General features: G+C 41.1%; 1 protein-coding gene across 1 annotated transcript in view; it reads left to right on the forward strand.

The window, feature by feature from the left end:
* PRKG2 (protein kinase cGMP-dependent 2) overlaps nucleotides 1-23,557 on the forward strand; it is a 100,803-nt gene that overhangs the window by 42,641 nt on the left and 34,605 nt on the right. Inside the window, 3 exon segments of the mRNA XM_075849836.1 lie at nucleotides 7,774-7,910; nucleotides 18,561-18,692; nucleotides 19,015-19,156. Of these exon segments, the coding sequence (XP_075705951.1) occupies nucleotides 7,774-7,910; nucleotides 18,561-18,692; nucleotides 19,015-19,156 (411 nt within the window).

A 23,557-nucleotide genomic window follows, 5' to 3' on the forward strand; every position in this document is an offset into this window, starting at 1 on the left:
ATAATGTATTCATTAACTTTTATTAACTTTTTTAGTGGGGTACTGGAAATAAACTGAAATTTCGCCATTCTTTTTTGCATCTTAATTTTATGCCGTTTACCGTGTGGTATAAATAACATAATAACTTTATTTAGTGGGTCGTTACGATTGCGGCGATACCATATTTGTATAGTTTTTTTATGTTTCACTACTTTTACACAGTAAAAACACTTTTTTTTTTAAATTATTTGTTTTTGTGTCACCATTTTTAAGGGCCATAACTTTTTTATTTTTCCACCGATGTAGCTGTATGAAGAGTTTTTTTGCGGGATGACTTGTAGTTTTTATTGGTACCATTTTTGGGTACATGCGACTTTTTAATCACTTTATATCAAATTTTTATGAAGGTGGGATGAACAGAAAACAGCAATTCTGTTCTTTATTTTATTTTTTACAGCGTTCACCGTGCAGGTTAAATAATGTAATTGTTTTATAGTTGGGGTCATTACGGACACGGCGATACCAAATACGTGCCCCCTCCCTCTAAAACCACTTAGATGCGGTGCTCGCTCTTGAGCGCTGTATCTGAGGGGTTAAATATGATCGGAGACCACTGTTAGTGCTCTGTTAGCAACAGCCCGTTCTTCAGGAGATCGCTGCACGATGTGGGAAAAGCTCTTCTGAAGTGCTGTCGTAAAAAGGCGGTACTTCAGAAGAACTACCCTGAACGGCCGCCATAAAAAGGCTATACAGCAGTTGTTAAGGGGTTAAACAACTGTCTAAGGCTATGTTCACATCTGCGTTCAAGGCTCCGTTCAGACCCTCCGTTGCAGATTCCCTCAAATTTGATGGCAAAAATAGCTAGTTTTGCCTTAAAAAAGTACTGGTAGAAAAGTACTTTGGCAGAATACGATGGACTCCATTGTAAATCAATGGAGTTAGTCAGGCGCTGCTATTTTCTTTGCCGGATCCTGTACTTCGACGTGGCTTCCGTTACAAACAGAAGCCACAATGCAGATATGAATAGAGCCTAAGTTAGTGCAATGCAATGTTAAATGAATCATCTAGCCTAAGTATGACCTAGAGGGAGTGAGATATTGGTATTAACTGCAGTAAAACCTAATCTTTCCATTTTTGAGGTTAAAATTTATTTTCTGTTTTATATAAATAAGGCTTAAAGGCTTTTTCCGGCCACTAAAAATTAGATTCCTCCTAACCTATCTTTAAAAAGTAAATCTTCTCATAATTTACCTCCAGTACCAAAATCCGCGGCTTCTCAAAGTTCCATTCAGAGTCAGGAAAGGCTGAATATGTGTCGTTTCTTGTTTTCTGCTTGCATGACAACACAGTATTGCTACATGGAGAAAACTGCTTTCCCTACCTATAGACACGTCAAAGTGATGTCATGTGAAGCCCAAAAACCCCAACGCATTTAAATAGAGAACTCTCCTCCAAACAGTTTATTCCTGTGACCATCGTCGCCGGCGAGAGGCCCAATCCGGTCTCTGCCTACCTGGACTCTGGCTCTGCAGCCAATTTCATCTGCCAAGACCTTGTGGATCTTCTTCAGTTGCCCACTGTTCTGCTGGAAAGGCCGTTGATCGTTGCCTCGGTAGATGGACTGCCGCTGCCTGACCCAGTTTTGTCGATGACCAAGCCGTTGAGACTTCAAGTGGGAGCTCTTCACTCTGAACTCATCTCCCTGTTTGTCCTGCCCGAGGCCGTCAACCCTGTGCCACTGGGTTTGCCTTGGCTCCGTCTACACGCCCCAGTCCTGGATTGGAACTCCAGAGAGGTTCTCCCGTGGGGTCCCAAGTGTCTCAACCGCTGTCTGTGGCATATCCATCCGCCTCAGTCTCATCCGCATCAGTCATTGGCAGGGTTGCCTCCTTGTTACTCTCTGTTCTCAGATGTCTTCGACAAGAAGGAAGCAGAGACGTTGCCACCACATCGAGCCTATGATTGTCCTATCAACTTTATTCCTGATTCATCCCCTCCTCGAAGCAGAGTATACCTTCTCTCCTTACCAGAGACTCAGTCTATGTCGGCCTACATTAAGGAGAATCTGGAGAGGGACTTCATACGTAAATCCTCATCCCCGGTCGGAGCCAGGTTTTTCTTTGTCAAGAAAAAAGATGGATCCCTCTGACTCCGCATTAACTACCGAGGTCTCAACCAGATCATGGTGAAGAACAGGTACCCATTGCCTTTGATTTTGGAACTGTTTGATCGCATACGGGGGGCAATTTTTTTTTTCTAAATTAGATCTGCGGGGGGCCTACAATCTAATCCAGATTCGTCAGGGTGACGAGTGGAAGACTGCATTTAATACACGTGATGGGCACTACGAATACCTGGTCATGCCCTTCGGCCTGTGTAACGCCCCCGCGGTGTTTCAAGAATTTGTCAATGCCATTTTTCGTCATCTCCTCTATGTCTGTGTTGTGGTGTATCTCAATGACATTTTGATTTTCTCCCCAGATCTTGTAACGCATCAGTCATGTCCGCCAGGTTTTGTTGCGATTAAGGGATAATCATCTTTATGCCAAACTGGAGAAGTGCGTGTTTGAAAAAAAGTCTCTACCTTTCCTGGGCTATATCATCTCTGATCATGGTCTCAAAATGGACCCTGAGAAGATAAAGGCTGTCCTGGAATGGCCACGCCCCCAAGGCTTAAGGGCCATACAATGCTTCCTTGGATTCGCCAACTTCTACCGGCTGTTCATTCCCAACTTCTCTTCATTGACACCTCCCATCTCTACTCTCACCAAAAAGGGCATGAATGCCAAGGTGTGGACTCTGGAAGCAGAAGCCGCATTTAAAACCTTAAAAAAAGCCTTCACGTCAGCCTCTATTCTTCATCACCCTGATGTGTCTCTACAGTTTTTGTTAGAGGTGGACGCCTCCTCTGTTGGTGCTGGTGCACTTTTGTTCCAGAGAGGTTCGAAAGGCAAGACGGTGGTATGTGGCTACTATTCTAAGCTGTTTTCTCCCGCAGAGCGCAACTACTCGATTGGGGATCAGGTGTTACTGCCCATTAAGTTGGCCCTGGAGGAGTGGAGGCACCTACTAGAAGGCGCAGCTCATCCTATCCTGGTCTTCACGGACCACAAGAACCTGACTTATCTTCAGACGGCTCAACGGCTGAATCCTCGCCAAGCTAGGTGGTTGCTGTTCTTTGCTCGGTTTCGGTTCGAACTCCACTACCGACCTGCCGACAAGAATGTGAGGGCTGATGCCTTGTCTAGGTCCTTTGAGACAGAGGATACTGTGAAGTCCGCACAGAATATTATTGATCCTTCCTGTATCTTATTTGTCAACACTTTGCAAGTTAGAGACATTCCCCCGGGAAGGACTTTTGTACGTCTGGCTGACAGAGGAAGAATCCTTCGCTGGGGCCAGAGTTCCAAGCTGGCAGGTCACACGGGTGCCCGTAAAACCCGAGACCTAATTGCCCGTCAGTTCTGGTGGCCCACGCTGCCCAAAGATGTCATGGACTTTGTCTCCTCCTGTACGGTATGCGCAGCAAATAAAGTTGCCCACTCCAGACCAGCTGGCCTGCTCCAACCACTGCCTGTGCCCGATGCCCCCTGGCAACATATTGCAATGGACTTTGTGACTGATCTGCCTCTCTCTGCTGGATGCAGTGTGATCTGGGTGGTGGTGGATCGGTTTTCCAAGATGGCTCATTTTGTCCCCCTGACTGGTCTGCCCTCTGCTGCTCGTCTAGCCGATCTCTTCGTTCAACACATCTTCCATCTGCTTGGCTTGCCTCTGCATATTGTCTCGGATCGAGGGGTCCAGTTCACCTCAAAGTTTTGGAGAGCACTCTGCGGTCTCCTCGATGTAAAGTTGGACTTCTCCTCGGCCTACCATCCCCAGTCAAATGGTCAAGTCGAGAGGGTTAACCAGATTATGGAGAACTATCTGTGGCACTTTATCTCTAGGCGGCATGATGACTGGGTGCAGCTGCTCCCGTGGGCTGAGTTCTCCTACAATAACCATACTAGTGAGTCCACCACCTCCAGCCCATTCTTCATCGTCTACGGCCAACATCCTCGAATTCCTCTACCTGTCTCTACTATGTCCCAGGTGCCTGCAGCTGACTCTACCTTCAGGGACTTTCTACAGATATGGCAGCGACCCGATCTTCTATTCTGCTAGCAGTGGACCGCATGAAGAAAAAGGCAGACACCAGAAGACAAGAGCCTCCCCAGTTTCTTCCAGGTACAAAGGTCTGGCTGTTTTCCAGGAATATCCGGATGAGGGTGCCGTCTTGCAAGTTTGCTCCCAGGTTCCTCGGACCCTTTGAAATTCTGCTACAAATTAACCCTGTGTCTTACAAGCTTCGGCTGCCTCCTACTCTCAAGATCCCTAACTCCTTCCATGTCTCCCTGCTGAAGCCTGTGGTCCTGAAACGCTACTCCAGGCCTCCTAGTTCCGCAGTGGCTCTGGCGGCTCGTCAGAGACTTTCGAAGTAAGGGAGATCCTGGCCACCAAGAAAGTGGGAAGAAGGACGTTTTATTTGGTGGATTGGAGGGGATTTGGTCCAAAAGAGAGGTCTTGGGAGCCAGATTAGAACATCGATGTTCCTGTCCTCGTGAAGTTTCTCTCCTGCTCTGGTCCCAAGAAGAGGGGGCGTAAGAGGGGGGATACTGTAACGTCTATGTTCGCGGCCCGTCGTTCTGACTTACCCTCTGACGGCCGCGGCCATGGACGTGTGAGTGAGGCGGCATCTCCGTCTTGAGAGACAGCGGCACTCACTTCCTGGTCCAGAGACTCTCTCCCGCAGGGCGTGCGTGCCCACGCGTGCACGGCCATAAAGGGCCAGTGCGCGCACAATTGCAGGAAATCTGCAATCAAGCCCAGAGTGCTGCTGGACTATAAAAAGGGCTCTGCCCTCTTGATCAGTGCCTGAGCATTGTTGTGTACCTAAGTTTGTCTAGCAAATGGTCTCCTAGTGTTTTCCAGTTCCCAGTGTTACCCGTTCCTGCTGCCTGTACCATGTATCCCGTGCTACCGTGCCTCTGTGCCATCTACAGTTGAAGTCAAGTTGTGTCTTCCGCTGCATCTACTGTGTCACACCCCGCCGGGTGTCCTTCTACTGCCGGAGCCTTATCTTCAGCCTGAATCATGGCTACTGTCTACATTGCCTCAGGTACCCTTTCTGGACTATAGACTTTGTACTGTACCTGTTTGGCCAGCTGCTATCCCGATACGCAGTACGGCCCAGTGGGTCCACACCCCGCGCCGTGGCAGTGCAGCAGAAGATTTGCACCATAATTTACGCCAGTTGACACCAAATCCTGCCCTTTATCTCTTCCAAAATGTTAGTTTGCTGTCAATGAATGGGAAGTTGTTCGCTGAGGTTGAAATTGGTGAACCAGCAACAGGGTCATGGGTGCAAAAGGCTCATTCATGCACATAGGGAGAGAAAGCTATGCCCGTCTGATCTCATCCCTCCTACTGTAGCAAAAATTTCGAAATAAGTTAATGCTGGCTATGATAGAAAGGTGTCAGAGCACAAAGTGCATCACAGCTTGCTGTGTGTGGCGCTGCGTAGCTGCAGACTGGTCAGATTGTCCATGCTGACCCCTGTGCACCATCAAAAGAGCCTAAAATAAGCACGTGAGCATCAAAACTAGACGATGGCGCAATAGAAGAAGGTGGCCTGGTCTGATGAATCAAGATTTTTTTTTTACATCATGTGGACGAAACAGTGCGTGTGCGTCGCACACCTGGGGAACAGATGGCACTAAGATACACTATGGGAATAAGGCAAGTTGGTGGAGGCACTCTGATGTTCTGGACAATGTTCTGCTGGGAAACTTTGGGTCCTGGCCTTCATGTTAATGGTACTTTGACACGTACCACCAGGTGGTTTTAATGTTATTGTTGCTCGGTATATATGAATATATATCTATATATAGATATATATACACTCCTTAACATTGAAATTGCAACACTAAGAAGGAAAAGTTTTGGAATTGTGGAAATCACAGGTTCGATAGACATGTCCATGATATGCAAATGATAAAAAAATGGCAACAAAATATTTCAAACATCTTGATTTATGCAGTATCGAGTATGAGCACCACACGCAGAAATACACGCACTTACACGCCTTAGCATGCAATCAATGAGGTTATGAATGGTTGACTGCGGAATGTTATGCCACGCTGAATGCACTTGGGCATGGAAATCATTAAAATTGGCTGCTGGCAGCTCCATTTGCAATTGCTGACCTATGACATCCCAGATGTGCTCGATGGGAAAAAAAAGTCCAGAGACGCTGCAGACCATGCTAGCACGTATAGGCCACGCAGGCTGTTCACAGTAGCACAAGCAACATGCGGCCTGGCGTTGTCCTGTTAAAAAACGTCTTCTGGGACACTTTGGAGAAATGGTTGTACCACTGGTTCCACGACCAAATCAATGTAACACCGAGCTATTAGTGTAGTTGAAAAGAAGACTATAAATGTCCGGCTAGCGTATATTATGCCACCCCACGCCATACTCCCGAGAGTAGGACCGGTATGACGGTCCCTTGTGAAGGCCTCTTTATGCCATTGCCCATAGGTTCTCCTGACCAATCTCCGGCTATCATTGCATCTGAGACAAAAGTGGGACTCTGGCTGAAGAGGATAGACCTCCATTCCAGCCTTTATTGAGGTTTTCCTGTGCACCATGATAGCCTTTGGCGTGTGGTTAATGGAACACCTGTAGCTGGACGTTTGACTCGTAGCCCAATGTCTTGCAAACGCTTTCTGATGGTTTGTGTCGACACTAGTAGCAGCCTTAGGCATGGGATGTGATGTCCAATTTCACTTGCAGTACAGAATGGATCAGTATGCACCGTTCTTCCAATCAGATGAGCCGTCTGTGCACAGGTTCGCCTACGCACACCTCTTGCTGTCATTCCCATTCGTTGGAGTTCTCCCAACCGCCGAGACACGCAACGTTGAACATTGCTAACATCTCAGCTTAGCAGTGTAGGAGTTATAAACCAAGGTCTCTCAGTTCAAGGATTCTGTCCCTCTCAGTTTGCAACATGTGGCAGTAACTGGCACGTCGATTAACAGGCGGCATCGCACAATCATCTCACACCACTAGATCCGATTTTTGAGGTTTCATGTAGCTAAAAAAGTTTGCTTTTAATCTGACTTTTAGGCCATGTTTATACGTGGCATAATTTTTCCGCTGCAAATGTTGGTGCAGATTCGGGGCAATTACGCAACGAATTTGCACCAACATTTGCATATTTGACAGGTAATTCAGACGTTGCAGATATCACAGCGGATTTGACACAGATTTCAGTTTTTGCATTGCAATGGCTGAAATCCGAAGTGAAATTCCGCTGCTTCTCCACAACATAATGTGCATGCTGCGGAGGGAAAATTCTGCACTGCAGTCTAATTTCTGCACAGTTATTTTCCGCAACATCTGAACTAAGTTTCCTAAAAATGTATAGAAACAAATGTAAAAACAGCTGCTGCAGAATTCCACTGGGGACTGTCCACAGCGGAATTCAACAGCAATTCCGCCACGTCTAAACGTGGCCTTATGCATCCCACATGCCACAGATTGGAGCTAGGTGCTTGAAATGCGATCATTTGCAGGTCTTAGCGACACTTGCTACTTCCTCGATTTGCATAACTGCATGGCTTGCCCTTCTTGGTGCTGTGATTTTAATGTTGAGGAGTGTATATATATATATATTTTTTTTTTATATGAGTTTTATGTATCATTATTTATTTATGTAGTGATACAAATGATCAGTGTTTTTTTGTGTAGGTGAAAGTGAAAAATGGCAACTTGGTGTTTGCCATAAAATGTATTAAGAAGAGACACATTGTGGATAATAGGCAACAAGAACATATACACTCAGAAAAGAACATTTTACAAGAAGCTCGTTCTCCGTTTATAGTAAAGTAAGTATGAGATAGCAATCAGTCTAAAACCACTATAAAGATTGGACTATGTATGTTTAACATGAATCAAGATATTTCTTTGTGAACAGTAATGCCGCATATTCCAGACATGATTGTACTAATAGTAGAATGTGAGATGTTTGGTAGGATTTTGTGTAGGACAGAATTCACAAAAACAAGGTTTTTTTTATTTTAGCAGAATGAAATATGATCAAAAATGGTGTTTAGTTCATACATCTTTGTAGCCCTGAAAGGTATAAATTACACCCTTATAAAACTGAAGGTAACTGATAATAAATATTATCTTGCTATAAGATGGCTGATTTAGAGCCATTTCTTTAATTAGAGATAAATAACTTTTTTAAAGAAATAGTGTAAGTTAAGATATCATATTACTGTCCATCTTCGCAACCAGTTTTTTTCATTGTTCTAATGAATCTGAATTGAAAAAAAAAAATCTTCATTAGGCCCCATGCACACGACTGTATTTTTCATCAGTATTTACGGTCCTAAGTATGGCTCCCGGATCAGACTGCACAGGGTTTGTTGGTAATGTGTTACCATGGGAACACGCAGGTCTCCATAGTAGCATTTTTTATTAGGATTATTTGCAAGTTGCTTACATTTTTTCATATTAGATGCTGGAACAATAAAGAAAAATCTTATGAAAGCATTGTCCTTTAAAGGGGTGGTCAGCCGTTAGCATTTATCAGCTATCCATGGGATAGGCGAGAAATGTCAAATAAGTGGGCGCCCAACCACTGGTACCCACTGCGATTGTCCCCTGTCCCTACCCAGTTGTATGATGTGGTGGATTACCAAAAGGTATAAATTACACCATAAATCTCAAGATTCTTAACACCTGCATGTCTAAAATGAGACTGAGGAAAGCCACATCCTTGGTTTGCTTAATACCATAACACATTAGTTGGTAAATTTAAACCAGCGTTATAATGCCTTTACATTTTTGTGGATGAATGAAAATGGAAAGGGGGCAATAGATGATAAAAATAAAGCATTTCAATTGCTAAAACCGGAAGGCAGTGAAGAAGCGCTCAAAAACTATAGTTCTAGAGCATGGAACATGGTTTTAAATCACTAGTCAGGCCGCACATGGAATATTGTGTACAATTTTGGGCACCAGTGCACAAGAAAAACATAATAGAGCTTGAGCATGTTCAAAGGTGGGAAACTAAAGTAACAAATGGAATGGATGGACTACAGTACCCAAAAATATTATCAAAATTAAGGTTATTTAGTTTAGAAAAAAGACGGCTGGGAGGTGACCTAATAACAATGTATAAATATATCAAAGGTCAAAACAGAGATCTCTCTCATGATCTATTTATACACAGGACTGTAACTATAACAAGAGCGGATCCTCTACGTATGGAGGAAACAAGGTTTCTAGACCAACATACACTGCCGTTCAAAAGTTTAGGGTCACTTAGAAATTTCCTTATTTTTGAAAGAAAAGCAGTTTTTTTCAATTTCATTAAATTAATCAGAAATACACTCTATACATTGTTAATGTGCTAAATGACTATTCTAGCTGCAAACGTCTGGTTTTTAATGCAATATCTACATAGGTGTATAGAGGCCCATTTCCAGCAACCATCACTCCAGTGTTCTAATGGTACATTGTGTTTGCTAACTGTGTTAGAAGGCTAATGGATGATTAGAAAACACTTGAAAACCCTTGCGCAATTATGGTAGCACCGCTGTAAACAGTTTTGCTGTTTAGAGGATCTATAAAACTGACCTTCCTTTGAGCTAGTTGAGAATCTGGAGCATTACAATTGTGGGTTCGATTAAACTCTCAAAATGGCTAGAAAAAGAGAGCTTTCATGTGAAACTCGACAGTCTATTCTTGTTCTTAGAAATGAAGGCTATTCCATGCGAGAAATTGCCAAGAAACTGAAGATTTCCTACAACGGTGTGTACTACTCCCTTCAGAGGACAGCACACACAGGCTCTAACCAGAGTAGAAAGAGGTGGGAGGCCCCGCTGCACAACTGAGCAACAAGACAAGTACATCAGAGTCTCTAGTTTGAGAAATAGACGCCTCACAGGTCCTCAACTGGCAGCTTAATTAAATAGTACCCGCAAAACGCGAGTGTCAACGTCTACAGTGAAGAGGCGACTCCGGGATGCTGGCCTTCAGGGCAGAGTGGCAAAGAAAAAGCCATATCTGAGACTGGCTAATAAAAGGAAAAGATTAATATGGGCAAAAGCACACAGATATTGGACAGAGGAAGATTGGAAAAAAGTGTTATGGACAGACAAATCGAAGTTTGAGGTGTCTGGATCACACAGAAGAACATTTGTGAGACACAGAACAACTGAAAAGATGCTGGAAGAGTGCCTGACGCCATCTGTCAAGCATGGTGGAGGTAATGTGATGGTCTGGGGTTGCTTTGGTGCTGGTAAAGTGGGAGATTTGTACAAGGTAAAAGGGATTTTGAATAAGGAAGGCTATCACTCCATTTTGCAACGCCATGCCATACCCTGTGGACAGCGCTTGATTGGAGCCAATTTCATCCTACAACAGGACAATCACCCAAAGCACACCTCCAAATTATGCAAGAACTATTGAGGGAAGAAGCAGGCAGCTGGTATTCTATCTGTAATGGAGTGGCCAGCGCAGTCACTAGATCTCAACCCCATAGAGCTGTTGTGGGAGCAGCTTGACCGTATGGTACGCAAGAAGTGCCCATCAAGCAATCCAACTTGTGGGAGGGCCTTCTGGAAGCATGGGGTGAAATTTCTCCCGATTACCTCAGCAAATTAACAGCTAGAATGCCAAAGGTCTGCAATGCTTTAATTGCTGAAAATGGAGCATTCTTTGACGAAAGCAAAGTTTGAAGGAGAAAATTATTATTTCAAATAAAAATCATTATTTCTAACCTTGTCAATGTCTTGACTATATTTTCTTGTCATTTTGCAACTCATTTGATAAATATAAGTGTGAGTTTTCATGGAAAACACAAAATTGTCTGGGTGACCCCAAACTTTTGAACGGTAGTGTAGATTCTTTACTGTAAGAGCAGTGAGACTATGGAACTCTCTGCCAGAGGAAGTTATTATGGTGAATGTACTAAATGAGTGCAAGAAGGTCCTGCATGCCTTTCTTGAGTGTAACAGTATTACATGTTATGTTACTAAATTACTGGAGATAAGTCGTTGACCAAGGGATTTATTCTAATTGCCATATTAGTGTCGGGAAGGATTTTTGTCCCCTAAAATGATGACAATTGGATTTTGCCTGATGGGGTTGTTACCTTCCTCTTAATCAACATTGCAGAATAATAGGCTGAACTTGATGGACATATGTCTTTTTTCAGCCTTACAAAATAGGTTGGGAATTTATCGACCTGTCTTTGCTAGACTTCTGAGGTATAAATAGTGTAGATGGCGATATTCCCTCACCACAGGGATTAGTTTCCACCGATGAATACTCCACAAAAAATAGAAAAAAAATCACTGGCGTTGAACAGGAGTTTTGTGATAAAATTAAACTTTTACTTGCGCATGATATAAAAATAGTGAGAACAAGAAATACATGCGTGATGAACAAAAGAGAATGAATATATGTGTTTACATCCTCTATAAATAGAAAAAATATACATAAGAGCTCTCAGTTTGTAGACTTTTCAAAAGTTGCTGCCCTTGCAATATGAGTTTGATTGCCACATGATACATTATGTAAAAAAATGACGGAGTGTATATTATATCTCTTATAGACAGGGTTCCCATATTTCATTTATCTACAACATTATTTAGAGCTGTAGTTTGTATATGTAATAACCCCCCTTTGTATATGTAATAACCCCCCTTACCCGTTCCGATTGAGGATCGCTCCCAGTATTTTCTGTTTGTTTTAAGGGGAATCCCGTCCGCACTCCTGAGTCAAAAATTTCTCCCAAATGTTTCCCTAGGCTTTGGAATCATCAGGGGAGTTTAGGCCTTTTTAAAGAGGTTATTTTAGAGCATACTTCTAGTTGTGGCTTCCAGATTCAAAGGTACGCGCTGTTGGAAAAGAACCATGGCAGAGTGGTGCAGAGTTCAGCAGCACATGTTCCGCTCCATGAGCTCATGTCGAGCGTCAGGGATGACGTATGGGGGTGTGTCTAAGCAAATGGTCGTGTTCATTGGTTGGCAGCGTGGAGTTCTCCGACATCAAGTTTTCTGATGTCAAGATCGTGAAATGATGCACAGCTGATCTTGTCCCACGTAACACTCATCCCAAAAGATCGCTCCGTGCTGTTTCCTGATCTAAGCGAGGCACGCATGCGCTGTCGCTAATACAGACTGTTTTTAAAGACGGAAGTGAAAGACATAGTTATCCCCAACATAATGTTAAACTAAATGTCAACCATAATATTAGTGTGTGTGTTGCTCTAACGTACTGTACTAGATCAATTTAGTTGAATAAATACTACAGTATGGAGGTTTGATTAGACGTTCCAGATCACGATTTATTTAGAACCTCTACTTGTCCATCCTTAGTTAAAAAGTGGACTAACAGTTGTTAGTTTATACTATACTTATTTTCTAGTGACTGGTATAGTGCCAAGGGACTGGCGCAGGGCAAATGTGGTGCCTATTTTCTAAAAAGGGCTCTAGGTCTTCCCCGGGTAATTATAGACCAGTAAGCTTAACATCCATTGAGGGGAAAATGTTTGAGCGGCTATTAAGGGACTATATGCAGAATTATGTGACAAAAAATAGTATTACAAGTGACAGCCAGTACGGTTTTACTAAGGACAGAAGCTGTCAAACCAACTTGATTTGTTTTTATGAAGAGGTGAGCAGAAGCCTAGACAGAGGGGCCGCTGTGGATATAGTGTTTTTGGACTTTGCAAAGGCATTTGACACTGTCCCTCATAGACGTCTAATGGATAAATTAAGGAATATAGGTTTAGAAAATATAGTTTGTAATTGGATTGAGAATTGGCTCAAGGACCGTATCCAGAGAGTTGTGGTCAATGATTCCTACTCTGAATGGTCCCCGGTTCTAAGTGGTGTACCCCAGGGTTCTGTGCTGGGACAACTATTATTCAACTTATTTATTAATGATATAGAGGATGGGATTAATGGCACTATTTTTATTTTTGCAGATGACACCAAGCTATGTAGTAATGTTCAGTCTATGGAAGATGTACGTGAATTGCAAGCGGATTTAAACAAACTGAGTGTTTGGGCGTCCACTTGGCAAATGAGGTTTAATGTACATAAATGTAAAGTTATGCACCTGGGTACGAACAACCTGCATGCATCATATGTCCTAGGGGGAGCTATACTGGGGGAGTCACTTGTTGAGAAGGATCTGGGTGTACTTGTTGATCATAAACTAAATAACAGCATGCAATGTCAATCAGCTCCTTCAAAGGCCAGCAAGATATTGTTGTGTATTAAAAGAGGCATGGACTCGCGGGAAAGGGATATAATATTACCACTTTACAAAGCATTAGTGAGGCCTCATCTAGAATATGCAGTTTAGTTCTGGGCTCCAGTTCATAGAAAGGATGCCCTGGAGTTGGAAAAAATACAAAGAGCAACGAAGCTAATAAGGGGCATCGAGAATCTAAGTATGGGGAGAAATTAAAAGAACTAAACCTATTTAGCCTTGAAAAAAGACGACCAAGGGGGGACATGATTAACGTATATAAATATATTAATGGCACATACAAAAAATATGGTGAAATCCTGTTCCATGTAAAACCCCCTCAAAAAACAAGGGGGCACTCCCTCCGTCTGGAAAAAAAGGTTCAACCTGCAGAGGCGACAAGTCTTCTTTACTGTGAGAACTGTGAATCTATGGAATAGTCTACCGCAGGAGCTGGTCACAGCAGGGACAGTAGATAGCTTTAAAAAAGGGTTAGATAATTTCCTAGAACAAAAAATATTAGCTCCTATTTGTAGACATTTTTTACTTCCTCTTTCCCATCTCTTGGTTGAACTTGATGGACATGTGTCTTTTTTCAACCGTACGAACTATGTAACTATGTAATATTGTTATTGTAATGCAGTATTATTATAGTAATGTAGTAATATTATAGTAATGTAGTATTGTTATAGTAGTGTAGTAGTATTATAGTAATGTAGTATTAATTATTATAGTAATGTATTATTATAGTAATGTAGTATTGGTATAGTAATGTAGTATTGTTATAGTAATGTAGTATTGTTATAGTAACGTAGTATTACAACAATAATGTGGTATTATAGTAATGTAGTATTATTATAGTAATGTATTATAGTAGTGTAGTACTGTTAAAGTAATGTAGTAGTATTATAGTAATGTAGTATGGTTATAGTAATATAGTAATATTATACTAATGTAGTATTGTTCTAGTAATGTAGTATTTTTATAGTAATGTAGTATTATTATAGTAATGTAGTATTGGTGTAGTAATGTAGTATTATTATAGTAATGTAGTATGGTTATAGTAATGTAGTAATATTATACTAATGTAGTATTATTATATTAATGTAGTATTGTGCTAGTAATATTGTATTTTTATAGTAATGTAGTATTATTATAGTAATGTAGTATTATAGTAACGTAGGATTGTTATAGTAATGTATTATTATAGTAATGTAGTATTATAGTAATGTAGTATTATTATAGTAATGTAGTATTATTATAGTAATGTAGTATTATAGTAATGTAGTATTATTATAGTAATGTAGTATTGTTATAGTAATCTAGTATTATAGTAATGTAGTATTGTTATAGTAATGTAGTATTATTATAGTAATGTAGTATTGTTCTAGTAATGGAGTAGTATTATAGTAATGTAGTATTATTATATTAATGTAGTATTGCTATAGTAATGTAGTAATATTATAGTAATGTAGTATTTTTCTAGTAATATAGTAGTATTATAGTAATGTAGGATTGTTATAGTAATGTAGTATTTTTATAGTAATGTAGTTTTGTAGTATTATAGTAGTAGTTATTATAGTAATGTAAAAATATTAGTAATGTAGTATTGTTATAGTAATGTAGTATTATTATAGTAATATAATATTATTATAGTAATGTATTATTATAGTAATGTAGTATTGTTATTGTAATGTAGTATTGTCATAGTAGTATTATTAAAGTAATGTATTATTATAGTCATGTAGTATTATTATAGTAATGTAATGTAGTATTGTTATAGTAGTTCAAATAACTAATTGATTAACATTAATTTTGTATTGTTTCAAATTTGAATGTAATGTGGCCCGTCAACTTCACATTTTTTCTATGTGCGGCCCATTTACCCGGCCGAGTTTGAGACCCCTGTTTTAGGGTGAGATCATCTATTTTGGACAGAAGGTCCATCGTGTCCCTCGTATAGGAAGTTAATGCTTCAACAAAGCCCCTCAGAGCTCTGTCGATATAGACACCCACGTTCTGTGCCAAGCCGTCTATTCCAGACACGATTGGACGACCTTTAAGGGGGGTTAAGCCCTTATGTATGTTGGGTATGGCATGGAACCTGGCGGTCTGTGATTTCTCTATCGCCATAAATCTGTATTCATTCAAATCTATTCACTTTTTCTCTTTTGCATAATTTAAAGCTTTGAAGAGTTCTCCTTTAAATTTTTTAGTAGGGTCTTCTTTGAGGATTTCATAATTGTCCCGGTCTCTCATGATGTTGTCGCACATTCAATGTAGTCTTTATTGAGGATGACTATTCCCCCCCCCCCCACCCTTATCGGAAGCTTTAATTATAATACTTGTATCTTTTTCCAGGGACAGCAGGGCAAGGTTTTCACTTCCAGTTAGGTTTGAAGCTCCACCTGTAATGTCCAAATTTGTCAGATCTTGAACTACTAGGTTCTAAAATACATCTATTACTGAGATATCTCCCATTGGGGGCATCTTTTTACTCTTCAGTCTGCAGGAGGTAAAGGCACCCTCCCATCTCGCTTTTTCAATAATAGCAACTTATTCCGCTAGATCTTTTAACTGCCATAGTGAGGCCTAATTCTTCACATTCCTTTTTGTCTTTTGTTTTAAATACTTTATGCCACTTTAATTTTCTGGTAAATAGATTGACATATTTTATCCAGTTGAATACATCATAAGAAGTCATTGGTACATGAGAAAGGCCTTTACTCAGGACCGATCTTAAAATTAGACTCCACAATGCCCAATGGTCTTAATGAACATCAAAATTTTGCTTTCTTTTCCCTAAACATAACACAGTTTTTCTTTATATATAGCTAGAAGAGGTGTCCTCTTTGTAAGCAACTAGTTTTTTTTTATTGTTTACTGTTTATTGTGTTTTTTAGAATTGCAGGTAAACATCCAGTGTCCCATGGTCATGTGGAATATTGGATGTTTCTATGCAATAATAGACCTGAAATTTAAATATCTCGGGGCGATATTAGATCCAAACATCTCAATTTCACTGAAATAAGCTCAACACAAATCTTAGGGCATAGTTAGTAAAATGTTCTAAATGAAATATCAAACCAAAAAGTATAATATTCAAAAGAAATATTAAATTTAAAATCGATATAAACCTAAAAGCGTAGTGTCTAAAAGAAATATTAAACTTTACATAAAAATATTCCACTTCACCAAAATATGCCTTAATAGATCATCAAAAAGTTAGTATAATGAAAGTATAGGGCCGTTATAGGGCTAATATACTCTGGCTTTTCTGCCAATAAAATATCCATTTAATATACAACAACTGTTAGTCCACATTTTAACTAAGGATGGACAAGTAGAGGTTCTAAATAAATCATGATCTGGAACGTCTAATCAAACCTCCATACTGTAGTATTTATTCAACTAAACTGATCTAGTACAGTACGTTAGAGTAACACACACCCTAATATTATGGTTGACATTTAGTTTAACATTATGTTGGGGACAACTATGTCTTTCACTTCCATCTTTAAAAACAGTCTGTATTAGCGACAGCGCAAGCGTGCCTCGCTTCGATTAGGAAACAGCACGGAGTGATCTTTTGGGATGAGTGTTACGTGGGACAAGATCAGCTGTGCATCATTTCACGATCTTGACATCAGCAAACTTGATGTCCGAGAACTCCACGCTGCCAACCAATGAACATGACCGTTTGCTTAGACACACCCCCATACGTTATGGGGGTGTGTACTATGGGAGGGAGAAAAATCGGCTTTTTAGAAGCGATAGTAATACATGCTTGTTTGACAATCCCTGACGCTCGACATGAGCGCATGGAGCGGAACATGTGCTGCTGAACTCTGCACCACTCTGCCATGGTTCTTTTCCAACAGCGGGTACCTTTGAAACTGGAAGCCACAACCAGAAGTATGCTCTAAAATAACCTTTAAAAAGGCCTAATCTCCCCTGATGATTCCAAAGCATAGAAGAAACGCGTTGGGAGAAATTTTTGACTCAGGAGTGCGGACGGGATTCCCCTTAAAACAAACAGAAAATACTGGGAGCGATCTTCAACAGGAACGGGTAAGGGGGGTTATTACATATACAAACTACAGCTCTAAATAATGTTGTAGATAAATGAAATATGGGAACCCTGTCTATAAGAGATATAATATACACTCCGTCATTTTTTACATAATGTATCAAGGATGTAAACACATATATTCATTCTCTTTTGTTCACCATGCATATATTTCTTGTTCTCACTATTTTTATATTATGCTCAAGAAAAAGTTCAATTTTATTACAAAACTCCTGTTCAACGCCAGTGACTTTTTTAGTCTTCTGAAGTAAAATAGTCACAAAAGGACCCAAAAATCATCATTTGCATTGAAAATTGCTACATTTGGGCTTTTTACGCTGCTCTTGGCACTTTTATAAAAAAAAGGGGTGTGGTCTCCCAAAGGGGGCAAGGCTGCAGCGGCCTAACAAATTATCTCCTAGCTGGTGTAGATTTTACTCTGTGGGGTGTAGCAAGGTAGTTCGTACCCTGCCCCCCAAATCAGACTACACTCTCTTACCCATCAGACAATTTAAAAAAAAAGTATACTCACCTCACCGCTCCTCTTTGCTTCTCCCCTGCGGGTCCCCTCAGCCTCCCTCAGCATGCAACGTACTGGTGCCAGGCAGTATCAGAACATCGTATGTGATGCAGCACTCAGGACGTTGAGTGCTGCGTTGTATATAAGGCCCTGATGCTGCTCGCCATCAGCACCTTGTATGAGCCGTGGCATGTTGAGTGTGAGGGGAACCGAAGGGAAGGAGCGAAACAGAGCGATGAGGTGAGTATAAATTTATTTTATGTCTGATGGGGGTGGAGTGGATGGCACACAGCCAGCAAAAGATGTAACAGATTTATTAAGAAGGCGCCTCTTAATAAATCTGTCACATCTTACTCCAGCGGATCAGAAAGTTAAGATTGGCGAATGAAATGCCAGACTTAGTAAATCTGCCCCTATGATTATGAATATTTATCACTAGTGGAAGACAAAATAAGTTGCACATATACAGGACAGTGATGATAATGCTGGATTCCATAGCTTCTGCTTTTTCTTTTAAAGTACTGTACTCATATCCATTATTTTTCTGGGGTATTTCCCATTCCCCAGTCTCCACTATGGGAGACGGAAGGCAGAACTGATCTACTCTGTGCATATTGTATCTTGAGCAATGCTGTGTTACCATATTGTTGATCTAAAAATATCTTATTTTAGGTTATACCGCACTTTCAAAGACACAAAATATGTATACATGCTGCTTGAAGCATGTCTGGGAGGAGAACTATGGAGCATCTTGAGAGATAGGTAAAATTCTCTTGTAATTACACTTTTACTTTACCTTAGTCAGTGTATACATGTTGATAATGTATCTAATGATGTGTACATTTATTCATTATTATGGTAATATAATAATTATAATAGCCCAATATGTAGACTTAGACACAAAAGACTGAGAAGCAACCAACGCAGCCACTTATGATTGATCAAAGGGGCCTTTATTTATTAAATGTCATTTCATTGGAAGAGTGAACAAACAGATTCTAAGATCTGACCGAAATTACATTTGGCATAATTTAACACTTATCTAGCACGTGTGGAATGTTAAAATAATCCTGAAAATTGAAACCATTTTGCACTAAAAAGCAAAATGTCAACTTTTTTTTCCCAGAGGCAGTTTCGATGAGACTACTGCTAAATTCTGCATTGGATGTGTGGCTGAAGCTTTTGAGTATCTGCATCAGATAGGTGTAATGTATCGTGATTTAAAGCCAGAGAACTTGCTGCTAGACACTGAAGGCTACGTCAAACTGGTAAAATTGCCATGTCAAATTTATAGAATTGATTAAGAGTTGGAAATATAGATAGCCATGCTGCCGGTGCTACTGTATGTTTTAGGCCTTGATGCCCACAGCAAAATGTCACAATTTGGAATGATGCATTCTAAGGTGATTTTTATTTTTCGGTCAAGCTGGAGTTAACATCTTTTTATTTAGTCTCATGTAAAGAAAAATGGTCGGAAACAAGAAAAAAAAAATACACTTTTTCTAATTATCTTTATATTCTATTCTAAGGTAGTTGCGATTAATAGTATTTACCCCAAAAAAGAATCCTGTAATTGTCCTGCATAGATGATGCTAAATATATGTACATCATACAACATATGATGTTGCTATAACGTTATAACAACAAAGCCCGCATAGCACTCTCTCCGGGTGTTTTACAAACAATGAAAATATACTTCTGTTCACTGTCACGTGCAGAGTTGGGCTGTCAAAATGACATCCGGAACCAGTTGATGGCACTGTGTGCAGGAGCGAGCAGTGCAATAAAACAGTGCATGTAAAATGATGTGAACTGCAGCATTAAAAGATTGGTGTGGATCACCTGTTACACAATATTATATCGTGTCCGAGAGACCACATTGGTGTGCACCACCAAGTTAATTTGAGTTAAATCAGGAAAGGAAAAGGGGGAACAGCATGTGGTCTATGAATAAATTAATAAATAACTTTTATTGTTTTTACATTAAAAGGAACAATTGATTAAAAGGTCCAGTGGTGCAAAATGGTATGTGTGAGTGACCCCTCAGTCCACACACCCTTGGCTATAAATTAATGATAAGGTAGTATATAATATGGCTGTCAGTATGCTCCGTTAGCAGTATTGGTGATTAGACTGTAACTGCCACAAATTGCAATGCAGATGAAGCTATTGAGCTATGAATTATACCAATCACTCTGTCTTGAAATTGAGACTGACTGTGTAACTTAGATTGAAGTTATGTCTGTTGCACTATGCAGCGATTAGCGCAGCTGGGCTGGTGTTGAAATGCCCTGCTGCGTGTTGGGAAGAAAATTAGTGATATAATGTAGTAAGCGAGGTAAGGCCCCGCAACCCTGCGTTAATGTTAGTGCAACAATGTGAACAGTCACTTAACCGCACCCTCACGCTGGTGTCCCTGCGAGTCAGAGCAGCAGCGTGGGGAACGGCCGTGTGTGTAAATAAGAATACTCTCAGCTGTCAGCTAAGAGGCAATGAGTCATTCACAATAATGACTCTGCTATTGTGACAGTCGCCGTCCTCAGCTGTCAGCCGAGGGGCAATGTCACATTAAACGCCTGCAAATTGCCTATGTGCTAAAGCAGAGTATGCCTCAGCACAAACCAGGGCAAGAGCAGAGCGGCAAGGGCTGAGGTCCGGGACCGAACCTCACCCCGAGAGCGACTAAATGTGTGCGGCGGGGCTGCTGTCAGTACCCGCCGGTGAATGTGAAACACCACCGGGAGCCGGCACTAAGCCAGACAGAATTCAACCCAGCTGGTTGGAAGCAACAGCAGGGCGCACTGCAGCCTCGAGCACGGACGACCAGCAAGCAGCTAGCAGCCGTGAACGCACATGAGAGGATCGTGGAGCGAATGGTGAAGCCTAGACAGCTAGGGCCAAGTATTGCACCAAGGATTGGTTAAAAGTTGTTGCTAAGCACCCGACGCGCGTTTCGCCAGAATTCTGGCTTCTTCTAGGGGTGAAAAGCCGCCATTAAACCACCCTATAAATAGGGTTCTTGGTTGAGTGACAGCCCCATGAGCCAATCAGAGACCTTGGTCTCGATTGGTATGGAAATACAAGTATTAGTCATAAAAAATTAGAAGAGAACATATGGCAGCAGCTATAGTACACTATGGATATATGAGTTCAAATTGAATTGCAGGCATGTTATAAGCCTTGCAAATATGTAGATGTTCATTAACTCTAGAGGATGAGTGAGAGATTGGGGGGGTTTTTTATCATCCTTGGTCCCCAAAGTCTTGTAAGAAACAACATTTTAGAGAGGTTTTATAAGAGGATTTTCATATATAATTTTTACTTATATTTTTATTACTTTATTTTCTTAATCTGATTCTAATAAGAGGCAGCCAAAACCGAGGTGCCTCTTTATTATAAAAAGCAGCCAAAACCAAAATTTTCATTTAGTCCCATGGGACTCACTGTCTTCATGTGGAAGATCCATTCGCTCTCCTTTTTAAGGAGTGCCTGATCTAGATTGCCCCTTCTGATGCCCAGATGTATTTGGCACAGGGCCCATCCCTTCAAGGAGGTCCAGTCAGAATTGTGTACGTCCCCAAAGTGTCTAGCTATTGGGGTCGGATTAAATTGCTTGTTCTTGGTCTTACAATCCTTCATGTTTTTTTCAAAGTTGATTATTGAATTGATATGCTCGCGAATTCGTATGCGCAATTCTCTCTTAGTTTTCCCAATATATTTCAGGCCACACGGACATTCGAGGCAGTAAATCACACCAGGAGTTGAGCATCTTATGTGATCTGTAATTCGATGGAGATTACCAAGGGCATCCACAAAGTCTTTTTTACCCACTAGTACCCGACAGGCTCTGCACATCCTACACGGGTAAAAGCCAGGACTGAGTACCTTATTAGCTCTGTTCTTTCTTGAAAAGTGACTTTGTACCAAGATATTTGAGATGGTCTTACATTTTCTGTATCCCAAGGAAACTTTGTTACCGAGAAGGTTTTTAAGTACTGGGTCACTAAGTAAGATGTTCCAATGGTGGTTCAGGATATGCGTCATTTCATCCCAGTTTTCATTGTAATCTGTAATGAATCGTGGTTGTGGTTGTGCTGTGTTGGCCCTAATTTTAGGGGTCAGCAAGCTGTCACGATCAGTCCTCAGCGCCCAGTTATAGGCTTTTTTAATATTTCTGTTGCTGTAATTCCTGCTTAACAGCCTGTTTTTTAATTCTGTTGCCCGCATTTTGAAAAGCTGGAAGGTGGAACAATTCCGTCTAAGGCGCAGGAACTCTCCCTTCGGTATGCCTCTAATGGTGTTAACAGAGTGTGCACTTGTTGCATCCAAAAGGCTATTTGTAGCTGTTTTCTTGCGGTAGAGGTCTGTCTCAATTGTGCCTTGCTCGTTGGTGAACAGCCTCACATCCAGGAAAGGGATTGAATGTTGGTCATATGTAAGGGTTAATCTAAGATTAAAATTGTTGGTGTTCAGAACCCTTATAAACTCTTCAAGTTCCAAGGAGGGGCCGTTCCAGATGAGTAATATGTCATCTATGAATCTTCGCCAAATGTTGATCCTAGATGTAAATTTGTCCATTTCGGGGCAGAAAACGTGACATTCTTCCCACCAGCCCAGGTATAAATTGGCAAAGGTGGGTGCCACTGCCGCTCCCATAGCTGTTCCGCGTAGCTGCAGGTAGAATCTACCATCAAAAAGAAAATAATTGTGCTTCAAAATGAACATAAGTGCACGTAAGACAAAGTCTCTACGGGATAAATTGTAGCCTTCCCTTCTCTGCAGAAAGAATTCCACCGCTGTGCAGCCCACCTTATGATCTATGCTCGTATAGAGGGACTCCACATCACATGTGGTGAGCCATTCATTATCCTCCAGGGAGCTACCATTAAGGTCTTTGAGGACCTGCATGGTATCCCTGGTGTGGGAGGGCAACTGGTATACCAATTCGCGTAGTTCTTCATCTAACCAGTGATTACATTTCTCAGTCAAATTCCCCACACCAGAGACGATAGGCCTCCCTGGAGGATTAGTGGAGTTCTTGTGCACTTTTGGAAGGAGGTAGAACGTGGCAATTCTAGGGTGTTGTACCCTCATATAGTCTCGCTCTTTGGCGGTTATAGCCCCTCCTTCAAAACCATCCTGTATCATGTTATTATATTCCATAAGGAATTGTTCTGTTGGGTCTCCCCAGAGTGGCCGATAACAAGCTTTATCCAATAATTGCTTTTTTGCCTCCTGTACATATTTTTCTTTGGACCAGATGACAACGTTACCCCCCTTATCGGAATTTTTAAAAACAACATCATCCCATTTCCGCATTTCATAAAGTGCCCGTTCTTCATCTGGGCTAAGGTTGTGAGATGGCCATTGGCCAGAGAGTGACAGTAGGTCCTGTGACACCAGGTCAATGAAGACTTTGATTGCTGGACAACCATCTAAAGATGGCATAAGTGAGGTCTTAGATTTGACTTTAGATTTTTTATGAGAGGTTGAAGTAAGGGGGCCAGGACCAGGCTCAACAGACTGTGTAGAATTTTCGAACAAAAGTTCCTCCAGGTCTTCCAATGTATTGAGTTCTGTTTCTGAGAGGCACTCTATGCCGGCAGTATTAGGCTGTTCGTTGTTTGCGTTTTTAATTTGTCTATTGTACAGTTTCTGATAGAACAATT

This window comes from Rhinoderma darwinii, chromosome 1, assembly GCF_050947455.1.
Source record: "Rhinoderma darwinii isolate aRhiDar2 chromosome 1, aRhiDar2.hap1, whole genome shotgun sequence".
Lineage (NCBI taxonomy): Eukaryota > Metazoa > Chordata > Amphibia > Anura > Rhinodermatidae > Rhinoderma > Rhinoderma darwinii.